This window comes from Coffea arabica, chromosome 6c (assembly GCF_036785885.1).
Source record: "Coffea arabica cultivar ET-39 chromosome 6c, Coffea Arabica ET-39 HiFi, whole genome shotgun sequence".
Taxonomy (NCBI): domain Eukaryota; kingdom Viridiplantae; phylum Streptophyta; class Magnoliopsida; order Gentianales; family Rubiaceae; genus Coffea; species Coffea arabica.
This window is the reverse complement of record NC_092320.1, coordinates 7,463,672-7,481,394: the sequence shown is the minus strand read 5'-3', so window position 1 is coordinate 7,481,394 and position 17,723 is coordinate 7,463,672. Positions and strand designations below refer to the sequence as shown.

At 37.2% G+C, this 17,723-nt stretch overlaps 2 protein-coding genes across 2 annotated transcripts; both read right to left on the bottom strand.

Annotated features, from left to right (window-relative positions):
- Window positions 1–2,998: 2,998 nt before the first annotated feature.
- On the bottom strand, window positions 2,999–6,436 carry LOC113691423 (uncharacterized). Its single transcript, XM_027209552.2, has 3 exons — window positions 5,482–6,436; window positions 3,918–4,099; window positions 2,999–3,782 (listed from the first exon to the last, which is right to left on the bottom strand). Exons 1-3 carry the CDS (start codon window positions 6,107–6,109, stop codon window positions 3,237–3,239), a joined length of 1,356 nt encoding a protein of 451 aa, XP_027065353.2. The 5' UTR covers window positions 6,110–6,436; the 3' UTR covers window positions 2,999–3,236.
- Window positions 6,437–6,842: 406 nt separating this feature from the next.
- On the bottom strand, window positions 6,843–12,959 carry LOC113693614 (putative clathrin assembly protein At5g35200). The gene is made up of 16 exons (XM_027212169.2): window positions 12,820–12,959; window positions 11,899–12,019; window positions 11,738–11,807; window positions 11,489–11,586; window positions 10,735–10,876; window positions 10,541–10,641; window positions 9,655–9,738; window positions 9,443–9,493; window positions 9,288–9,353; window positions 9,119–9,184; window positions 8,928–9,008; window positions 8,749–8,826; window positions 8,220–8,372; window positions 8,057–8,132; window positions 7,853–7,965; window positions 6,843–7,597 (listed from the first exon to the last, which is right to left on the bottom strand). The coding sequence occupies exons 2-16, from the start codon at window positions 11,995–11,997 to the stop codon at window positions 7,235–7,237; spliced, it is 1,641 nt and encodes a 546-aa protein (XP_027067970.2). The 5' UTR covers window positions 11,998–12,019; window positions 12,820–12,959; the 3' UTR covers window positions 6,843–7,234.
- Between the last annotated feature and the right edge of the window lie 4,764 nt (window positions 12,960–17,723).

Here is a 17,723-nt window from a genome sequence, read left to right as displayed (position 1 = left end):
GAGAGAAGTAATCTCAATTGCAACAGAAGTTGGGAAGTGCAAAGAGTACTACACTTCCATATCTCTAAGTTGTTACCAAAATGGAATACTGGAATATGAGTAAGAAATGGAAACTTGCAACCTTTCGTACCAAAAAAAAGAAATGGGAACTTGTACACTTAATATAGTGGAAAACCGTTGAAATGACGGTTATACCTAATACTTTGTGTAAGATGAGGCCAGATAAGGACCATCTTCATATTTGAAACTCCCCTCATCTGAGGAATCTAAGAATGCATTATAGCTGTTTCTTAGCCAAGGTAAAGATCTAGTGGAATTAGGGCCTGTTAGGCCGTTACTTGTGAAGGTTTTTGAAGTCAATGCTCTCCACCATCTCAAAAGAAGTTGATATGCTAAAGCTGAAGACTAATGAAACAAATGATTAGCTGGCTCTTGTTTGGGAACTTTCAAAGCTTGTCAAATAACATAAGAAGATGTTATCTGTCTTGTTGATTGGGTATTGTAAGAGTGCTTTCAACATTTTCAGTTGAGTAAACATGAACTTGCATTAGGATACCTAGTGTTTTTCTTCTGATGCATGGTCAATAATGTGTTCCCCGTGGGTGACCAACGTCATGGTAAGACCGTAAGAGTAGGGTCTCCCTGGCGGATCGTTATGGTTTAGTTCATAATAACCACACTGCCACCCTGCCAATTGCAATATGAGCCCCAGCTTTCTGTATTCCCAAAGTGTTCACTTATTTGATGCTTAGTTTGACATATCTTTGTGAAAAATGTGAACTTCCGGAGTAAGCCAGTATTGTCAATTTGTATGCTAAATGATATTATATTTGTTTCAGATAATTCCTATTTGTGCTGAGGAGGGATCATCTGATAAAGAGCTTAAGTGCGTGAAAGAGTTAATGCTGATTCTTGGTAGTTTTCTGCTGCTTTGAAGTAGGTTTAATATAAAGTACTGTATTGAAAATTATACTGCATAACTTACACAGAATTGAAGCAGCAGTTGTTTTATCTGTCATTAGGTTGAAGAATATTACACGAAGGGGAGAGAGTTGGCTTGGCACATTTGTCTGATGGGGTGGCTCTTTACATTTGTCCTCAGAATGATAAAATTTTCACTATTCTTGCAATATATGGGTTCTTGAGGGGAGTTACAACTTTTCAGGGCAAATCAGACTCTTTTATTGGTTGTGTAGTGTGGCGGAAGAATCAAACAACGACTACTTCTGTTGCAAACACGAAACAGCGTAACAGGTCATACACTAAAGAGCCTATATTATCCCCATCTAATTCTTCCACCACCAAGCAAAGCATGGAAAGCATTACAGTTGCTGATAAGATAGTTGTCATCGGCAAATCTTCTGGAGCTGAATTGTCAACAACTCCTACTGTTCCTGAAAGTTCGTCCATTCAAGTTGCACACCAAAGACCTAAACAGTAAACATCTTAATCTGTCTTCTCAGACATCCAAGGGGTACCCTATGCCCTATGGAAAGGGAAGCTGCTTCTGATGGTGTTCCTAAATCTGTGCAAGCTAATGCATGCAACAGAATTCCCAAAATTGTCCCTTCCTCTCCCACCCAGTGCCGTGAAACATATGCTGCCAATTGATGAGCTTGATGATCTTCCTGAGTTCGACTTTGGAACCATCTGTGGAAATGCTTTTTCTTCAGTTTCCATGTCTATCAATGTGTCAATAGCTAGCAAGCTTCCAATTGAAAGATAGTTGATGATACTGTTATGCCTAGTATTCCCGGTACGTATTCAGAATCTGCTTCCAAGAGTAGAAGCATGGTTCAAAATCTCGGTCGAGTCGTTACCGGAACGGACCCCTCCGATATAATATCGGGATGAGATAACTCTGAAATACTTAACTTGTCGAAAAGTCGGTCAAATCACCGAGAACTCGATCGAGAAATCTGCGAAAAGAATAGTCTCGGCCGAATCATCTCGAGTCAACTCGCAAATTTACATTTTATAGATTTTCTTTTGCTATTTTTATTATTTTGTTTAGCATATTTTTTAATATTATTCACAATTTTTAGAATATTAAATGATTTAAAATTTGCATCTCGTCAAAAACCGTGACCGATATGTCGAAACTGATGTGGAACGGTTCGGGACGTGACCGTGACCGTGACCACGACTTTGAACCACGAGTAGAAGTGATAATTTGAGTAATCCTGACCTTTCTTCATGTGTGAACCAAGGACTGCCTCTGTCTGGATGTATTGCTAACCAAGAACCCCCGTCTCATGTTTCTGGTAGATTGAATGATCAAAATGGTTCTCACAAATATGCCACTCCAAGCGCAGCAATTATTTCAGCTTTGAGGCCACCTTCTGGTTCATTTGCCGCCAACCATGCAGTTCGACCAGCTTATGGAAGAAATTGGAGGCCATGATACATGAATGCAGGATCTGTAAACTGCTGTAAATGAATGCTAGCAAAGTTATCACTGTGTATAGCACCTCACAGTCGAAATAGTGATGCCTCCCTGCTGACAATTTGACCATCGTATATTAACTTTTGGAATCTGAAACTTTCAGGTCTAATTCTTTTCTGGTTGCTTCTTGACATCTGGATATTAAATATTTCCTAATGATTAATATTTCCTAATGATTAAAATCATGATATCCACAATGCGCACATAATCTTCATGGCACCTCCCTGAATGTCCTTTCTCTCCCATCTCACATGTCGGTCAAGCAGTTGGACTGTCATTGTCCCTTGGCTGTATGTTGACTAATCATTTTTAGTCATAAGAAACAGCTTTACTGGCCGTGGAACAAATAGAAATTTGACAGCAGAGTGCAGAGAATTCCTTCTATTGAAGTTGTTGAACGGGTACTACCACAAATTGCTTCTATCAATACGATTTTCAATTAACTTGTGAAATTTTCGAAACGCACAGTTGCTTCCCAACTTAGCCCTGATTTATGTCCGAAGATTTGGCTGTCCGCTGATAAGATGCATAAAAAAAATGAAAAAAAAAAAGTACCATCCACAAAATTTAGAAATTTCCATTATAAAATACAAGCTATATACAAGAGCAAACATGAATAAAGGAAATAAACCTATCGAGAACAATGTACAGTTATTATAGGTGATGTAAAACTACCCAAGTACTCTGAATTATTTAGACGAAGCTTTTCTTGATCTGAAACAGCAGCAGCATAATTGAAGCCAAAGAATAAACACAACAAGGAAAAGACAGATTTACAGAAATTGGGGATTCAAGCAGCTGCTAAGTTGTCAAAATCGATATCGTCCACAGTGAGCCAGTCGTTTGACTCCTCACCTTCTGAATCTTTGCCTCGCCTGGTTGACAATCCCGGGTTATTCTGACCACCCTGAGCTCCAGAATTTTCAGTTAATCTAACCCATTCACTTGATTCACTGGCTGATGAACCTCTTCCATTTTGTGTCCGCCTAAACCCAGACACTTTATCTGATGGATCATTATCTTCATCCTCTAGATCACTGAAGGAAACATCATCCTCATTTTGAGGACGTTTCTGACCATCTAAGGATTCGGGTACACCAGCATCTTCATCTTTTAATCTCATTCCATTTTTCCCAGTTTCAACTTCTCTCTCTTTTGTAGTGTTTGCAGTCTCAGCTGATGCATCTTTCTGCTCAGATAAACTTTTATCTTCTTGTATTGCACTCATCTCTTGACTTAAAGCAGGGGTATTGACAGTTTCAGAGATACCAGAAGCCACTTGTGCATTACTCTTGTTTCGCAGTTTCAGCAGAAGTGTCTCTCTCACTTCAGTGATCTACATATCAATCAAACTTAATTGAAAAAACAAATAGAAGCATTGCAATATTACTCAGAGAAGGAATCCATTGAATGATCTGAACATGCAAGTTGAGAAAAGTAAAAATGGTCTGAACATGGAGATGGATCTTGCCTCAGAAGTTGATAGAAGATCCATGTCAGTCTCATTCAATCTGGGAAGCAACAATATAAAATATATCATCCAGAATTGCCCATCACTCAAATGACTGCAGGTCCGCCTCAAAGTCCCAATACTAGGCACCAAATCCTCAATAGTTGCAGCATGTGATCTTTGATTATCAGACATGTCAAAATCTGCCAGAGATAAAACATTTGAGTAACAAATCAGGAAATGAGCCCTTATGACTGAATTAGCTGCAACAAACTGTGCTTGTAAACCATGGCCTTCCTGTGCTGCCTATTCTGATTCCGAGAAGAAAAAGAAAGAAATAGATAAAAGAAGGGCCCTAGGAGAAAAAAAGAGGGAGGGGGAGGGGGGGGGGAAGAAGTTATGCTTCTTTTTAGCTGAAAGGTAAACACACAAGCGCAAAGAAGGAGCCAAAATTCCTAAGGTCACAAGAACAACCGTATATATCGATGATTTGGTCCAAGAGAAATTGTAATCAAAGAATACAATTTAGAAGGCTAATTCGGAAAAAATGCATGAGTAGTTAATCCATTGGATTATGTGGTAAGAACCTTTGTGCATTTCAATTAGCCAAAGATCTACTGTTATGAGTTGTTTTCCTAATTCAGATTTCTTTTCACAGCATATGCAGGTATGAGACCACAATTAATCGAGTTCCACATTTGGGAGTGCAAAATGAAACCAATACCACGACTGTTTTACAAAAGGGTAATAAAAAAAAGTAGAGATACACACGCTGCTCATGACAAGCACTCCTATTTTTTGTACCTCTCAATTCCTTTCCATTTTAAAACTATTAGCGAACAACCACAAATTCTGGAATTGCAAAAATGGTTTCAGTTGTCACCTAAATTTTTCAGTTCTGTAAGAAAAGGTATCATTTGCCCTCACAAGAGCCTCAAGCATTTCATGAGGAAATTATGGGAATGTCCAATAATGCTCTCAGCTGTCGGTTAATTTTTTGAGTCATACAAGAAATGGTATCATTTGCCCTCGTATAAAACACAAAAAAGGATAAGAGCATTAAGCACTTAATGAGGAAATGATGCAATGTCCAGTAATTAATGCAAATAAATCCAACTCCATCAAGATTATCCTATACATTGTGCCAATGAACACAATAACAATTGCTCACTCGAATTCCAAATTCCAAAACAATGTACTGTCAAGAAAAACTAGTTGCTTGAATGTAAGGTAACCAAAAGACAAAAGAGAGAGAAAAGATCAAGATTTGCTTTGTACTGATATTTACTGAAAGCTCGGAGCAGCATACTTCAATCTATGATCTAACTGGAAAAAATTCAGTCCATCAACTACAAGCTATTACTACAAAATCATCAAATTAACCAACTCAAAAAATTAGTCATCAAAGTAATATTGAATTGGTCAATAAAATGTTAAAAAGCTCCCAACTTTCGATTTCAAAAGTGCCACTCAAATGGTTCATAGCCACATCCTAAACCACAAATCAAAAATACAAAGAATAACTTGACTTTAAGACTTTATCCTAAGACAATTAACATGCGAATAAAAGGGGGGAAAATTTTACCATTTGGTAGAGAAAGAGGAAATTCTGTCCAAAGCTCAGGCCGTAGAGAAATTTCCCGAGCAAAGTCCACAACTTCCTCCCTAATTCCGGCAACGTCCTGTTCTTCTAGGTCCTCTTCTTCACCTTCTCCTTCTCCTTCTCCTCCTTCATCGATGACGTCACCTTGGAACTGTAGAAGATTAGTAGCAAGCTTCGAAATCCCAGAAACGGCTATGTTGGAAGAAGAAGAGAAGAGGGATTTAAAGCTGCCACCGATTTCCTCCAAGTCCTTTCTTATTCCAGTGATAGTTTCAGATTCCGAGGGAGGCGACGCCGTCGCATAACCATCACCTGCAGTCGTGGAAGTGTAATTACTGTTGAAGTCACCGGCATTCTGACGTTGGGAGGCCGGGGGAGGGGCCAAAAAGGCGGCGACTCCCCGGAGATGGTAGGAGAAGGTCTGAGAGAGGGCAGAAAGGTCCTGTTTGACGCCGGAGGGAGGAGAGGAGGCAGAATTGGGTGAGGCGAGTGCAGGAGAGTGGCGGGTTGTCGAGGGTTTATTGTCTTGATCGTCGCGATCGCCGTCGTCGGAGTCAGAATCTGATTTGAAAGGGTTGGGTAGAGAAAATGATGAGAGCCAGGTTGACATTTTTCTGTTTTCTTGTTCTTGTTGTAGGTACAAATTAATTTCTCGTTAATGATTCGCTTAAAAGGAAAATGGGGGTAAAACAAGAAGAAGGAAAATGGGTGGACTGAGGATTGAGGTTTGTGGAGAATGGGCGGCAGAATCTAGCAAGTGATTTTGAGTACGGTCGGTCTTTCTTCCTTACAACACTACAACTACCACAGCTTGGCTTCTTCCGAAGAGTACAGCCTAAAGAGGCAAGGCAGAGACCAGAGACTGATGATGGGTTTTCATATACTCCTCCTATGTTTCTGCAGCCACAAAACAAAAGTGAAGCAAACAATAATAATAATATCATGAATTTCTCCGACCTTTTTCGTTTTTTGTTTTTCTGTTTTTTGGCCAGCAGGATAAATATATATATATATATATATATATATATATATATATATATATATATATATATATATATTTTTTAAAAGGAGGAAGAAAACGGTAAGTGACAATTAATTTCACTGATTATTTTGCTAGCTCGATTTGTAGCTTTTCTCCTGGAGAACAATTCATCCAATCATTTATTCTTATTGGCTGGTCATTTAACTCCTCCTAGTTGAAAACAACGAAATACCACAACACATTGGTAAAATCTGCAAATCGATATCGAAGTGATCGAACAACAGGAGTACTTGAAGATTGCTGTCGAAGTCTGTTTACTCATTAGGAATATAACAACATGCTATAATTTGAAACCAGTCTATGAGCAAGAATGATGAATTCAATTTCGTTCAATACGAGTACATTAATTGGGAACGCAAAAACATATTTTACAACAAATAAAACTCGGAGAAGGGAGCGTGGGGTGGGGTGGGGCATGAGATAAAAATGTGGTTCTGCTCTATAGCATAAGCAGCTTACAAAATTTTATCCAATCCCAAAAGCATATTATTATCATCGTCCGTGAAGCAAACAATCAATGATTTATACTCTAACTAATTATCAAACAAATTTTTATCCTATCTCCTGCGCTACACAAATTATGGTACACATCTATCCTCCAGCATCTTCCAAATATCAAGAATCAAACCTAAATCAGATCTTTCCTCTCCTAGCTGTGTTGAGCGAAACAAGATTTTCTTACAGTCACCCAGCTCAAATGAGGCCTGAGTAAGGATTGTATGCTCGAACAGGCATGCCTGAGCCGTAGGGGTGAACACCAGCTCCATATTGGTTGCCAAAAGGATTACCGGGTTGTTGTGGGCTCACCATCATCACCTGCTGTTGCTGCTGCAACATAAAATTCTGCTGCTGGTTGGCCATGGCTGCCATTTGTACAGAAGGCGGTGCAGCCACTGTATTGGACGCATAGAACGGATCATGTGCTCTTGGTAGCATCATTGGACCGCCCATTGGTGCTGCTGTTTCCCATGGATTATAGCTTACTGTCTGCTGGTTGCTTCTTCTAATTGCATCATCATATAAGCTGTCTAATGTAAGTTTGTCCAGCCCACCAGCCTTTACAAATAAAAGTAGCGCGAGTCAGTACAAAAGATTCATTTTGAAATCCAACTGCCCTTAACAGAATGGTATCAGCATGGGAAAATATACGTATCTATAACAGACGAACAGAGAAACTTAAAGGACTGTACTCTTTCTTAAACAAGTCAAGATATTTTAAGGGTTTATTGGGTCCCCATAAACACCAAGATCTATTTAAATATATATATATATATATATATATATGAAGAATTTGTGACCAACAATACATACCAATTTGCTGGCAGTGGTGGCACTTTCATTTGAACTAGGAGCAGTAACTAGTGCCAACTCCCAGCCTGTAGTTCCATTGGTCAAACCAGTAGAAGCTGGCTGTTCAGCTACACCTACAATGGCAATTAAGCAGAGATAATTTAAACATGTATTCTCTAATGACAACCAAATTTTCAGGCAGACTAATTTCTAGTTTAAACTTACCAACTGGTACAATGGCTAAAGCCATGGCATTCTTCTCATCTAACTCTGAGGCTGCTGGAACTGGATCATTCAGACCCTGACAACAAAATCAATGCAGCCACCTTGAAAGGCCTGAAAAGCTGGTCACGATATTTCTTTTTAATCAAATAACACTATGACTTACCAACAAGTCTGGTGGTTCCACAACAGGAGCTTCCACTTTGATGGGTTGTGGTTCAGGTTCAGGTTCAGGCGGAGGGGGTGGGGAAGGTGAGACTTCCTCTTTCACTTCTGGAGTCTTTTTGTACTCAATGGCTAAAGTTACTTTGTCAACTGTCTGCTTCAAAAAATGTACAAGTGCAGTTATAATCTCGTAGAAGCTTCTATATGAATGGAACTTTTTTCACTTTCGAAACTTTCAGTCAAAGTGGATTTCTACAAAGTGAGAATGTGCATGTTTGGTGATAATAAAGGCATTCATAGGTATGGGGAAGCAGCAAATTGAGAATATCAAATTGAGGCAATTGTTGACACATCTCTGTTGTTTGAAAGATAATTAAACCAGACAGAGGACGGTATGATAGCTTTATGCATATATGTTCATGTGCAAACATGACTCCCATACAGATTTATTACACTCTTTTAACAATTGAATACCAAAGCTTCTACAGACACATAGTCAAAGGGTAGCAAGTTGGCCTAGACTTCCATACCGAATCCCTATGAACTGTTGAAGATCGAGGTGCTTCTCTCACATACTCCTCCATGGCTTGTAGAAATGATGCAGGGGGCTTCAGTATAGATCAACAATATAGCAAAAGAATAATGTAAAAATTAGAAGAAAATTCAACTGAAACATACATTTAAAGTAAGGCATTCAAACAAATCAAACCTGTTCGATCTTGATAAAACGTTCACCACGTCCAACGTCAAGGCTTTTGCATACTTCATAAAATTCTGATAGACTCTCGGCCTGAAAAAAACAAAGATAATTAACAAAACGCCTCAATATGGGGTGTAAACATCTCCACAGACTTTGGGATCAATTCAAAAAGATCCAGAAAATAATGAACAATGTAGAACCTGCAGGCCAGCCCTGCGGTAGATATCCAGAGCCTTAAGAGCATCATGACGTTGCATCTCAAAAAACTGTTAAGATCAAGATGGTATAGTTTGTCATCAGTTGTAGTGTTCTATAGTACTACCAGCATCAAGCTATCTACAGGATAAAAATCCTAAATAAAAAGCCTACCTTGTCAACCAAATTAACTGTGCCATCACTAATAGCATTATAAATTTTGATGCTTTCAGAAGCAACCTACAAGCATGAACTGGAAGAGTAAATCACCAGAACAAGAGAAAATCATATGCAGCTAATTTCTGTTTTTCAAATGAGACAAAACTTACCATTGAAAGTGCCAACTGAATCACAAAATTGTGAACTGCTGCTCCTTGTGGCTGCACAAACATCAGACTATGCTTCTCAACAGGGTAATAACAAGCATGGGAAAGGTATACCAGACAATAACTGAGGTGATGGTCCTTGATTTGCAAATACTAACATGCAAAACCCACAAATCGAATACTTCATGAAAAACTGAACAATGATTGAAAATTACCTGGCAACCAAGAACACGAAACAGAAGCTGCTGCAAAGAGGGCAATTGTTCAAGCAACTCTGGAGTTTCCAGATCTTTAGTTCTCTGGCCAAGCATCAAAATTTAGTTCATCAAGATATGATAATGTAACCACAAAATCTCGCAGGTTAACATAGACCTTTAGCCTGCTTTGCAGCAATTTTTTTCAAAAAAAAAAGAAAGAAAACAGCAAAGAAGTCAAGATATCATCAAGTAGCAGTTCCTGAGGTAAGGTGAGGAAGCACATAAGCTAAAAGTAACTGGAAAACTCATTTAAATCAGAAACAAAATAAGTAATCACATTAATAGGTTTTCAGAGAAAAGAAGTTGCTAACTTATTTTATACACCCACACACACACATTAAAAAAAAACCTTTGAGGAAACATATAGTAGACATCCTCAAACTACTATTACCCACACTAATCAGTACCAGAACATATAAAACTTAGACAATGATAAAAGTTTGATATATAAATGGATTCTACAACCTTAATATGCTACATTCCAGTGTTGCTGTTAAATTCTCTCTGAGTAATTATGAAGTGTTGCTACCCAAAAGGAAGCTCATGGTTATACCACCAAAAGCAGATGAAGGCAACATAACATAGTCTAGAGTTGTAATATACACAGAACAGCAGCAAACAGTCAGATGCAACCAAACAAATAAACTTTTGTGCCATAGTTTGTTAAAAGAAATGGGCACAAGCACACTAGGATCTGAATAAAAATGCTGTCCTTATCCCCAAACTATTCTATTTCTTAAAATTAGTCAACCAAGAAAATTTCACAATTTATGCAATAGAGAAGAAAAAAGCACATTAAAAGAATAAACACAGGATGATTATTCACATGAAATGAGTTTCTCACCGGACGATCTGTCTCAATATCATACTTTAACACCCGGAAACACTCCAGCCTTTCCTCCAAGAATAATGCATAGGTGCGCACCCAAGCAGAATAGTCCCATGCTGAGTAAACAAGGTTGTAAATATTTCATTCTAGAATGACTTTCCTCGCGAAACTACCAATGGATTAGATAAGTAAAGCAGATAAAAACATACCATTTGGACTCGAATCATCCTTGAAATGAGACATGTTGAGCATGTGGCTTCTGCTTCTACCATAATTTATAAGTTCTTCCTGGAATGTTGGGTCCACCTCTCTTAAAGCACGATGGATGACTATCAAAGTTTTCAAGGCAACCTTGAGAACAACAACGAGTCAATTTAACAGCAAAAACAAGTACCACAGAGGGTGTTAAATAAATGAGATATCATTCAGTCAGAGACTAATATGCTACATTATCTGCTGCACATTTAACTTCCTTATAGGCATGGTGACTTTCTCATATGCATTTTATACAAATGCTGGACAGATATCCATTTCATTTACATTCAGGAGTTATTTTAGGCCCAGTGTGAATCTGAAACTTCTGGAAAATGACACATTGGAGACACGCAAAACATATACAGTAGACCGAGCTGTTCATGTAAAATATTAGGGGTAATTCACAATTCATTGAGCTCAAGCACGAGTTTCATATGATCACCAATCTGATATGGGGGTAGAAAGAAAAACTGACTATGGAACTATAGTTATTGTCTCAAATATGAAGATTCATCCTCAAGCAATATACTATGTACTAGTGCAGTTTAAATACCTAATACACATTAGGTGCCTTAGACTGCAGATGAAATCTGATGGCCATGAAGCAAGAAAGGGAAAATATATTTTTTCACTGCATTTCCACACGACAGAGGTGGTCTACAGTATCGCATTAACAAGTTTGCTTTCTATGCAACTCATCACACATACCGCCCAGTTATGTGTCCTTGCTAATCGTCTTGCCAGAGCATGGATGCAGTATGCAACGTCGGCTCGTGGTCTGGTAGCCGAAATAGCAGCAAAAATAGCTGAAATTATAAATCCAAAAATTGTATTAGGCCCCAGTGTAGATCCCATTACCTGATTAATAGATATGCAATAAAACAGGCTATGAAGGGATACAAGCCCATCATAGTATAACGACAGCCATTTGACGTGCAGGGAATGTACCCCACCCACCTCTTATGTGTTTTTCTTTTGCCGGTCGCTCAACATGATTTGTTGCCTTAACAATGGCAATGTCCAATTCCTATAGAGTCCAAAAGGTAGATGTTCTTAAACACCAATAATGGAAAAACAAAGAATGAAAAAGAAAAAATAGATCAAACAAACATTGATACCTTGTAATCACTATTTATTTTAGCCAAACTAACAGTCGTGGTATCCTTAAGTGCTCCAAGAGTTTTACGCAAGCTTTTCTGTGTCCCTCCTCCAGACATTCTCTCTTTTAACTAAAAATATCTGCACAAAAACCAATACGCATAAAAATGATCAACGGCAACTTTCTTAGGAATATCAAGTTCAAACAATCTAGATATTTCATCTGATACTCCGGTCAAGACTTCCTAACACAACCACAAAATAGTTCTTGTCATCCAAGAACATATGCGATTCTAATACTTGCATACAAACCGAAAGAAGTATCTCTAGGTACCACTGAGAGTCAAAAGTCAATACTTTGTAGCTGATGTTGCAAATTCACAGGCCACAACACAAACCAAATCTGATCCAAGATGGCTGTACGGTAGAAATCCTAGAATTTAGATGATAACGTAGCAGAAGCTGACCTACTATTCAACAATAATTACCAATTCAAGCCCTTTAGACTGATCTCTTTCGTTATCAAGTTTAGTATCAATCCCTCTGGTTTTTACATTCTATACATTGTTTTATGGATCATAAGATTCCAGAATTTCCTCAGTTGTCCTAAAATATTGAAGAAAATGCGAACCAGAATTGCAAAATGAAAACGCGACATCAGTTCAAAAGAAAAAGGAAAATTTTATTGAAGTAAAGAACAACCCACAAATATGAATCAAACAAAAGGATGAAAAACCAAAGTACGGACTAAGCAACTCATTATCAAAGATCCAAACACACCATATTGAGTTACAAACGTCACATATTCATACTTTTCAGCTGAGCCCACTAATACATAATAAGCAAAAATCAGAACCCATAATCAAAAGAACCAAGATTATGACTGGAAAAAGAGCATCCCAAAAAAAAAAAGAAGAATAATAAGAAAAGTAGAGTCTCACCAGAATAGAGAAAGAGAGAGAGAAAGAAAGAAGGAGCACACAGAAATGAAGAAGAAAAAAGGAAAAGGAGAGAGAAAGGAAGAAGTTTATGGCCTTTAGGCCTTTGAGCAGGGGTGAGGAGACTCTTTGTATGGAGTATAGTCTGGTAATTTTGGTATGGCGGAGGTCTATTACAGTCTACTGAAGAAAAGTCATCCCAAGCAATTGAATTGGTTTTGGTTGGCCGTCGGCGTCCGTCTTATTTCATCGCTTATATAATATTATTATTAACTATTATATTGTATGTACGCCATTAAATAACAATAAATAGTTATACTAGAAACTTTCTTTATTTATGCACACCAAATAACAAAATAGTAGTAGGACTAGTGGTATTTATAATTACTACCATTTACTGATTACTACTACTTCCAAAAAGAATAAAGAAAACCAATATTCTGCATATCTTAGTTTCTATTTCTATTCTTTATTTAATTTCTTGTTTTTTCCTCTTTGGTTCTTTAATTAGACTTTGCACACACAAGAGAGGCATCTTAACTTGCAATGCAAACGTGATCAAATTGAAATGAGCAAATATATTTTTTAAAAAAAATTAAAATGTTAACCTCACAATAATTATAGTTGATAGTATTCGATCGTATAATGAGTATATAGATTTAATCTCAAAATTATATTTGTAAATGTTGAAAAATATGATCTCTTTTTTGTACACTGTGTGAGTAAGGATAGTAAATTGTTATAATTTATCAAGCATATTATAGGTACGTATCTGCATGTCGCAAAGCATCTTCTATCTCACTTCAAGAGATAATGTATAGCAATTGTTGGAATTTAAAGACAAAAAAAATTAAAATGAGGTGATTATGAAGGGATAATGTATAGCAATTGTTGGAATTTAAAGACAAAAAAAATTAAAATGAGGTGATTATGAAGGATACGTGACGATTTAATAGATGTTAGAATAGAAAATTATACAAAAAAAAAAAAATGAGATAGATAATCCTTTATGTTTACAGGACGGAGATTTAATTCGATTCAATGAATAAGGAATAGGATGCCCTCTTTATATTCCTAGCAACTAGGAGGACTTGCAACAAAGACAACAATGCAATTTTTGGTGCTTTTGTTACCCTTGGCTTCTGAGCTTTGAAAAAGAAAAGGGGGAAAAATATGGGAAATACCTTTTCATCATGTTTCGTGATGCCTTTGGTTGGTGGGAAGGGATAAATATTCACAATTTGTTGTCATCTAAATCTAAAATGCGAGTATCTTTATCAATTTCACTGTTGCAATTTTATTGTGCGCCTTTATCATTTAACAGTTATTATCCATCCTAACATTTCATCTGGTGATGTACGAGGAAAAAGTTTTTTTTTTTTTTTTCTCTTTGCTTCTTTTTGATGGAAAATTGCAATTTTTATTACTTCAATTGGGGCATATCCCTGCAAATCCAATTGAAAAATAATAACTATAGCATTTTTTGTGATGTGATATATGTAAAATAAAAAATAATTAAAAATATATTTATATATTTATATTGTAAATAAAATATTATTTAAAATAATTTAACAATCTAGAAATGCTTGAATTGTTCCGAAGAAACAAAGAAGCCTGCCACTTTGGCTCAGTACTTGAAGAGGGACAGAAACAGCTGGAAAAAAAAGAATATATATATATATATATATTTTTGGCTGCCCACAAAATAAAACAAATGTAAACTCCCCTGAAAACAGTACAGTAAAAAAGGAAAGAAAAGACACAGTCCTTTTGAATCCTAGTAGAGTACTGTATTGTTTTAAGGTGGAGTAGAAGCTTTTAAAAATTAGTGAGAGTACATATTTTGGGTGACGGTGTCCGGTCAGGAGGGTGTCAGAATACGGAACGTACAAAAGGGCCGAGTACTACCACTGCCGGCCCGGCTGGGTTCTGCCCGCGCACAATCATTGATGAAGAAACAAGTACAACCAACCTTTGATGAAGAAGACATATGGAGTCAATGGACCATTGGCATTGGAATTGCGTTGGAGGCACTCGTGGTTCATCAGGCGACAGTGTGATTTTGGCTGGGATCTTGAGGTCTGCGTTTGACAATTGTCTACATTTTCGTAGGTACACCAATTATTATTACTTGTATTAGTTCCCAACACCCTTCCTAGTATTATTTGTCCTATCCAAACACTACAGTAATAAACTTTCATGTGGGACGTCTTCATCGTTCACGTTGTATAATCCCAAATTTCTCCTCTTCTACCTTTCAAGCCAAGGCTATACATCCGAAAGAGATGCAGCCCGCCGACGACTTGTGGCGACGCTAATTTGGCAAACGCGTCGTTTGCGGACCACCGCCACCACACTATTCGCCGCTGCTTTTTCTGTTTGACTTCACGTAATGTGAAAATTATTTTTTAAAAAAAAAAGACTAAGAGGGAAAATGCACCTTATGTGTGCGCAGTGTTAATTAAAAATTTGATAAATATGGGTAGTTAGGCCTTGAAATCTCTAAGCACATTGCAATAATAATACTAGTAATGGAGAATATTGGTAGTTAGGTTGGGCCTTGAAAATTCTAAGCACACTGCAATAATTGGTAAACATGATTTTTTTTTTTTTTTTATTTTAGGAGTGAAGGAATCTGAATATAAAATCTCTTATCCACAATCACTCTCATTTTATCATTCAATTGAAGCCTCTCTTGATAAACAAGAGAAAAGCGGTCGAGATATTCGCATTGCTCTTTTTTTTTTTTCTTTCCTTTAGAAAAGATGTTCTAGAAAGGAGAAGCAATAAACAAGCAATGGAGTCAAACGTTCTTATGAGTTACAACCAAAAAAAAAAAAAAAAAAAAAAGACGAAAGAGGTTTTTTTTGTGGTGGTGTATGTAATTTTTTTTGAAGTTTTGAACAAGTCCTTAAGTTTATTTTAATCGATGTCTGCCCTGTCCCAATGTGACTGACGTTGTTGACCTTAATAAAAACAACAAGGGTTTGTTTGGTAAACAAGTTTTTGGCCAAGTTTATCCGTTATAAGTTTTTTTAACAACTTTTTTAGCTATAGTAATCTCAAAAAACTTTTCAAAATTTTTAAACTATATACTTCAAAATATCGAAAATTTTATACACTTTAAAAATTTTTCCTGCAACTTCTACCGTAAACTACAGTAAAATTTTAGACAAATACCCAAAAAAACTCATTTGCCAAAAGGGGGGCTGTAAATTAATTGATTAAAGAACTCTATCGCGTGATGTAATTCATAAGATAACGTACAAACTTTGACGTGTAGTTTTTTCTAATTTTTTTTAACAAGATCCGCTTATGAAGGTATTAGGTATCAAATGGTTATTAAAGAATGGACTATTGTCACTCTCAGCTTCTAGATTCCAGCAGTAGTAAATAACAAAAATCTTCAAAATAAACTACTGTTCGTGTGTGTTTGTGCAATGCAAACTTGCAGCGTTATGTCCATGTGTTTTCGGCTATGCATGGACGGCTTGGTGGGGTAGGCAGTCGCACCCCTGAATTCAGAGATTGGGACAATTGAACATGTAGAAGGTGAAAAGTTCTCACATCCCAATCCCCCAGAGTTACGTACATTTGCAAGCAAAAGATCCGCGAATGCAAGTTTTGAATACGAAGCGTTGCGTACATAAATTTTCACCTCGCGTTTTAATTTTCTTCCCATGGAAATTTCTCACCAACAAGAAAAGAGGAGGCATTTAAATGTTTTGCAAGATAATGATGCGTAGACACCAGTCTTTGTTTTTTTTAGTTTCTTGCATACCCCTATGTATGTTTTTCAGCCAAATAAATGGAATGGTACTCCATATTTTTTGATGATGGTGATCTCCTGTTTGAAGCTAAGAGATGACCACCATTGTTCTAGAGATTAAAGACAGAGACAGCTATTGTAGAGATTAAAGATGAAGAAAACTTACGTATGGGTAATCAAAACAAAAAACTATTAAACTTAGTTGGAATGACACTTTGGTCTGTAAACACAATCAAAATTCTCATCAGCCAGTGAAAAGATTTGTCTCATGAATCATCACCATCCAATAAGCAACAAATGTCAAAGCTTATGCGTCATTCTCATTCATGTGTGGAAGTGAATTTCTTACCAATTAGGGGCAGTTAGTTACTAACATTTACTGGGATAGTATTATATAATAAGAAGGAAGAAGGGTAAAACTGCATTGTGGTAATTATGGTGGCTTAGTGGATGGATGGAGTCGCTTAATCAGGTGCTGGCCAGCCAGTCGTGGTATGAAGAGAAGACAACAGAAGAAGCATTTTCTTGTGATGATGCAAGAGCAAAGCAGCTGAGCCGGACATCAGTTTAAGGCTCTGTTTGGTTTGGACTGTTATTCTCTCTCTTTTGACTTTTTTAGTTTTTGGGTTATACATAAGTGAGAACGTCGGCGGGTGGGCTGATTGTGATTGCAGCTCATTACCCCAAGAGGGTCAAGGCGAACCGGAGAAGAGGAAAAAATAAAAATAAAGGCAGAGGGGTTTAAACCTTAATGGCAATAGTTAGTAAGCGAGTCACCTCCAAAACTGGGGACCACGTTGTGGCATAATGAGCGCCAAGCGGCAGGCTGTGTTGCCAACCAATCGATTCCCCAATGCACTTGGAACTTGGAACTTGGAACTTGGACTGCCACTGTTGTGGAAAGTTTGACGGCAATTGTTATGGAAAGATTATAGTGACAATAATTATAGGGTTAATACCACTTTGTCCCCCTAAACTTTGAACGATTATCCACTTCAGTCCCTAAACTTCAAAATGTGATATTTAAGTCCCTAAACTTATAAATACTTCCCACTTAAGGAAAATTGTTAACAAATCTTGAATGCCGTTGGTGGTCGAAATGTCCCATTTTATAAGGATTTAGGGATTTAAGTGTCCC

Coding starts and splice junctions, on each gene's coding strand:
- LOC113691423 (XM_027209552.2), bottom strand. CDS start 6,109: ATGTCAACCTGGCTCTCATCATTTTCTCTACCCAACCCTTTCAAATCA. Junction 4,100..5,481: donor TCCTCTTTCTCTACCAAATG/GTAAAATTTTCC, acceptor TATCTCTGGCAG/ATTTTGACATGTCTGATAAT. Junction 3,783..3,917: donor ATCTTCTATCAACTTCTGAG/GCAAGATCCATC, acceptor ATTGATATGTAG/ATCACTGAAGTGAGAGAGAC.
- LOC113693614 (XM_027212169.2), bottom strand. CDS start 11,997: ATGTCTGGAGGAGGGACACAGAAAAGCTTGCGTAAAACTCTTGGAGCA. Junction 11,808..11,898: donor AAATAAATAGTGATTACAAG/GTATCAATGTTT, acceptor TGGACTCTATAG/GAATTGGACATTGCCATTGT. Junction 11,587..11,737: donor AAAAGAAAAACACATAAGAG/GTGGGTGGGGTA, acceptor TTATAATTTCAG/CTATTTTTGCTGCTATTTCG.